Source organism: Mustela putorius, unplaced genomic scaffold (assembly GCF_011764305.1).
Source record: "Mustela putorius furo isolate JIRA1106 unplaced genomic scaffold, ASM1176430v1.1 tig00003962_pilon_pilon_pilon, whole genome shotgun sequence".
Taxonomy (NCBI): Eukaryota; Metazoa; Chordata; class Mammalia; order Carnivora; family Mustelidae; genus Mustela; species Mustela putorius.
This window is the reverse complement of record NW_025422106.1, coordinates 2,884,135-2,889,627: the sequence shown is the minus strand read 5'-3', so window position 1 is coordinate 2,889,627 and position 5,493 is coordinate 2,884,135. Positions and strand designations below refer to the sequence as shown.

Below are 5,493 nucleotides of genomic sequence, written 5' to 3'. Positions count from 1 at the left end.
GCCCTGGCCCAAGCGAGCTGGGCCGGGCCATGGATGCAGGCTTCAGCGCTGTGACATACTGCCGAAAGGTTGTAGGGCAAGAGGGTGTCTCCCCCAAACGGGCCGACCCTCCTGTGGCCTCCACGCATGGACTATAATAGGATGAACTCCTTCTTAGAGTACCCACTCTGTAACCGGGGACCCAGCGCCTACAGCGCCCACAGCGCCCCTACCTCCTTCCCTCCCAGCTCGGCTCCGGCTGTTGACAGCTACGCAGGCGAGACCCGCTATGGTGGGGGACTCCCCAGCCCCGCGCTCCAGCAGAACTCAGGCTATCCCACCCCGCAGCCGCCTTCGGCGCTCGGGGTGCCCTTCCCCAGCTCCGCGACCTCGGGGTACGCCCCGGCGGCCTGCAGCCCCAGCTATGGGTCCTCTCAGTACTATCCTCTGGGCCAACCCGAAGGAGATGGAAGCTATTATCATCCTTCGAGCTATGGGGCCCAGCTAGGGGGCCTGTCCGACGGCTATGGAACCGGTGGAGCGGGCCCGGGGCCGTACCCTCCCCCGCAGCCCCCTTTCGGGAACGAGCAGACAGCGAGCTTTGCATCGGCCTATGCTGAGCTCCTCTCGGAGGACAAGGAATCGCCCTGCCCGTCAGAACCCAGCACCCCCACGGCCAGGACCTTCGACTGGATGAAGGTTAAGAGGAATCCCCCCAAGACAGGTAGGAGTCAGGCGTGGTCACCTCCTCTCCGGGGCTCAAAGACAGGAGGGTGCCCCCAGCCTGGGCTGGTAGGACAGGTGGAGCCGCCCCCGTGGGGGCAGGTGAGAGTACTTCGCCCCCGTCTCAGGTCAGCAGGGCTTTTCCCACCCAGGGAGTGCCCGGCTACTCTGCAGGGAAGTCTGCACACACCCCTGCTTCCTCATCTCTGTGCCCAACGTGGACTCTGCACCCCGTGCCGGGTGGGGGACGGAAGTGTCGGGGTCCGTCTGAATTTGGAGGTCACCTTGGGGGTGTCTGGCGATCCAAGGGCACGTTGAGAGCTAAGCTGGACAGACGTTGGGGGTGCAGAGCTGGCCCGGGAGGAGGAGAGGGGCAGGGGAGAGGGGGCGAGAGAGCTGACGCGGCCCTTTCTCCCGCCCCGCCCCTAGCCAAGGTGTCGGAGCTGGGCCTGGGCGCGCCCGGCGGCCTCCGCACCAACTTCACCACGCGGCAGCTGACCGAGCTGGAGAAGGAGTTCCACTTCAACAAGTACCTGAGCCGCGCCCGGAGGGTGGAGATCGCCGCCACCCTGGAGCTCAACGAGACGCAGGTCAAGATTTGGTTCCAGAACCGGCGCATGAAGCAGAAGAAGCGCGAGCGGGAGGGAGGCCGGATGCCCCCAGCCCCTCCGGGCTGTCCCAGGGAGGCGACTGGAGACGCATCAGACCAGTCGACGTGCACCTCCCCGGAGGCCTCGCCCAGCTCCATCACCTCCTGAAAGAAACCTCACCAACCGTGGGGGCTCCTCCGCTCTTCCGAACCCAGGCGTCGGGCGACCCTCACCAAGGCAGGGGCGCCAGGTTACAGCTGGGGAGAATAGGGAAACACTTTCCTCTGGTTTGGGCGGGGTGTTGCTGGCTGGGGACTCTATAGGACCCGAGACCTGGGAGACGACGATGCGGAACCCTGTCAACTCTGGACGGAAAGGCTTCCTTCCGCCTTTCATCTGGGGATCAGCACGTGGGTGGGGTAGGAGCAAGCGTCATCCTCCCGAATTCTCCTTTCCCTTCCAACTTCCTCGTATTCAGTTCAGTGCCTTTGAGCCGCGAGGACTCTTCTGTGCTGGGATCCCAACTCCCCCATTCTAGGCTGGCACAGAGGGAAGGCCTTGAAGTGTCTCTTGGGGGAGGCTTTTGGGTGCAGGCATAGGACTGATGCTTAATCTCTTCCGTCACCACAGACCTTACAATAACACCAGCTGCCTTGTGACAGACCAAAAACACCCCCCCCCCATCTAACCTTATTAACCCCCTCCTGGCACATTTGTATTGCACTAACGCAGCCTCCAGAGGTTGTTTTCTGAGACCTGCCTCCTCCCACCAGCGACCTCATCTCTAAGCCACCAAAGTGTTTTGGAACTTGGTACTCCGGAGACTTCTGGAACGTTGTTCGAGGCCTGCCCCCAGCAAGCCTCTACCAGGATGGCGCAGGCACGCCCGGCTAGTTCCTCCCCTATTTATTGCCTCCTGGAAAACCCAGGACCCTCCTCCCGATCTCCACCTCTACCCCCGAGGCAGCCTGGGGAGGTCCAGGTGCAGCGAGAGCTCCTAGCAGCAGCAAGCCTTTCTCCGGACCTTGGAAACAGTGGGGGCACCACCTGAGTTTCTGGAAACCTGAGCCCCAAGCAAACTGGGTTCTCTCTGTACCTCCAGCTACCTCATTTCAATAAAGTCTGTGTTTTCCCCTCTTCCCGACTGCTTCTCCTCTTCTGCCTCGGGTAGAGGAGGCTTCCTACTCCAAGAGCCCTCGAGAGAGATGGGGGAAGCATTGGTGAAAGCTGGTTGGGCTGGAAAGATTTGAACTGTGAGATCTCAGCTGGATAAAGAGAAGGACTTACTGGGTGGGTCCCAAGCAGAACTGGGCCTCAGCCTCCAGGTCTAACAGTAGTCAGTCCTTGGGTCATTGGAGGAACCAGGAAAGAGAGAAGGGAAAAGATGGGGGAGGAGAAGGAAATGGTCCAGGTCCAGAGAGAGTCTTGAGAGGAAGGCAGGAAAAGAGAGAAACTGCTTGTTTGGAGAGAACAGAAAAGGTGTAAAACAGAGGAGGAAGTGTGGGGGAAGGCAACAGCCCTCTACCCCTCTCCCCTGCTTTCTCTCCGCAGGCCCAGAGCCAGGCCTGGCATACGGTGGGCCTTCAAGAAATGTTGATGGAGTGAACTGGGGGGTCCGGAGGCTGTGGAATGTGCTCCAGCCCCTCCAGCTCTCGCTCAGAAAATGTCAGAGGGTGGGTCCCTGACAAACTGCAGACTGGCACACAGGTTACCCCCCACCCCCACCCTCGCCCGGCCCACTCCCGCCCCCATCGCAGAGCCGTTCCACCAACGGGGGACCAGAACGTGGGGACAAGGGAAGCCAGAGTAGCAGGGAGACTAGCCTTAGCCGGCAGCCTCCAGAGGGCCATCCCCGGGCTCAAGGTGAACGTCCAGAGTCCCCGGGCGCTGGATGGCAGCGGGGAGGCGGCGGCCACGGGGCTGGATGGGGTGGGCTGGGTCTCGGGAGGCGGGCAGGTAGCCGGCCCAGCGGGCCCAGCTGGAGGACGAGGGGGAGGGCGGAGGGCCAGAGGGCCGGAGTAAACCCCAATCCCGCGCTGACCTTTTTACCTCCAAGCGCCTCTAGGCTTTCCAAACAAGCCAACAGCGAGCCCGCGGGGGCAGCTATTGTCTCGGGCCGGTCCCACTGACAAACCTTTGGTCGGCGGAGGTGGGGGGCCCCCGGGGCTCAGGAAGCTCCCTGACGGCCAACAAGCCGCCCTCCTCACCCGCCCTTGAGCTGACAAGGGCCTGCGGGCTCCGGCCCCGGATATTGATTCCGGTTACCCGGGGAGTCCAAAGGCAGCAAGAACCCCGACAGCTGGGGATGCAGGGGGGCGGCCGTGGTGTGAGAGCAAGGGGGTGCCGATCCACCCCATCTATTTCATTTTTGACCTCAAAGGAAGAGAGCTGGTCAAAAGGACGAGAATTGTCTGTAGGAAACGCTGAGCGTTTGCTTCCTAATGAAAACGGTGCCATTATAGGAGAGGCAACGTTATCAATAACTTCCCAGCCCCGCTGGAGAGGAGGGGAAGTGTGTTGCTAGAGGAAGCCTAGCTTTCCCAGAGGCTGAAACCACACACACACACACACACACACACACACACACACACACACTTATTAACTGCTTCTCTCTACATTAAATTGAAATTGCTACCAAGGTTGGCCTCCCTAAAAGGGTCACTCCTAAAAGGGGACAGAGCAAGTGTCTGTGGAAATAAAACGCCCCTTGCTTGGAGCCATTTATGGGAAGCCAGTGGAGTCTTCTGTTTGGGGTATTCATGGCTCCTCCAACCTCTGGACCTGCAAATGGGCAGGAACACAGGGCAAGGAAGGAGCAGTGGTTAGGGCAAGACTACAGGGCTGGTGGAGTTGGGCCTCAGGGTGGGGCTGACAGGTCCTGGGGGAAGCCTAATGGAGGGTACAGGAGGAAAAGGGGAGGCTGGCCATTTGATTTTGGTCATCACCAAGAAGGAACCATGAAATTCCCCCAGGGAAGGGTGAGGGACAAATCAATTCTGTTAACTGAGGGACTGGCTGGAAATAATCCACAAAAATTCTGAGTCTCCCATCTCCTGAGATGCAAAGATCTTCACCTCTTTCCCACTTTGCACTCCTCTAAGTCCCACTTTGAACCTCAAGCCCCAAACTGGTCTACACCGAAGACATTTAGTCCGGAAGGCATTTAGACCGAGAAAGAAAAGATCACTGTGCATTTTCCTGTTATAATTAAAAAGAGAGGATGGTAAAACAAACAAACAAAAACACATTTTTCTGCTATTGAATTAAGTTGATGGTGTTCATTGCTCAGCTTTCCAGAAGAGATGCCAAACGGCTTCACTCATAGATTCCACTGTGGTTTGTAGAAAGGTGGATTTTTCACAGCGTGGGGGGATGGGGGATGAGGGGAATTGGATTCACCAGGAGACCTGACAGCGCATTTTCCTCAGAACTGGAAAACCCTCCACCCCCAGACCTCGATTTACCAAGACCATCTCAAGAGGAATCTCCCGTTCGGCCAATTAAAATCTAAAGAGAATCTTCTCCCCTTGAGTCTTCATAGGAGAGAGAATTCTTCTCAAGTCAAGGTTTCTGAGGAGCATCTCCCCACCCCTCCCCCACCGTCTGAGGGGGGTTGGGGAGTCAAGGCTCCACTCCACCCAACCCTCCACACCATCTGTTTCTCAGCCCCAAGTGTGAACTTTTCTTCTTTCATTTGCCTTTTTCTTCAGCGTTTGTTCTCCCAACGTGAGGCCCTTTGATCTCCTGGACAAGAGAGACAAGAAAAAGAGATTTTAAAAAACCCTGAAGTTCCTACTTTTAAGTTAGTTTCTTTGTTATGAACATTCCTTGTGCCCATACCCCTGGGCTGCTGGAAGGGAGTTGGGATGGGGATGCTGGGGACATCTCTGGGATGACTGAGATTGTGGGGGGTGGGGAGCAGGGGTGGCCGATCCAGATGAGCCTGAGAGGAAAACTGATGATTTCTAGGAAGTATCCAGGATACCCGGGTTCAACTCCTTCAAGCCCTGCCTATCACAGCCTGGTGGCCTTGGGTAAGTTGTCTAATTCCCTGTGACCAGTTTCATTCCCTACAAAATGAGGATCATAATAGTACCTATTTACATAGGGTTGATGTTGGGATTAAATACTTGGAAACAGTCCCTAATAAATAAATGTGAGCTGTAATCATAATTCTCCTTATTAAGAACATATCCTCTCC

General features: G+C 57.4%; 1 protein-coding gene across 1 annotated transcript; it reads left to right on the top strand.

Moving 5' to 3' along the window:
- HOXB1 (homeobox B1) lies at positions 1–2,429 on the top strand. Its single transcript, XM_004764741.3, has 2 exons — positions 1–703; positions 1,132–2,429. Exons 1-2 carry the CDS (start codon positions 127–129, stop codon positions 1,458–1,460), a joined length of 906 nt encoding a protein of 301 aa, XP_004764798.1. The 5' UTR covers positions 1–126; the 3' UTR covers positions 1,461–2,429.
- Positions 2,430–5,493: the final 3,064 nt, after the last annotated feature.

Coding starts and splice junctions, on each gene's coding strand:
- HOXB1 (XM_004764741.3), top strand. CDS start 127: ATGGACTATAATAGGATGAACTCCTTCTTAGAGTACCCACTCTGTAAC. Junction 704..1,131: donor GAGGAATCCCCCCAAGACAG/GTAGGAGTCAGG, acceptor CCCCGCCCCTAG/CCAAGGTGTCGGAGCTGGGC.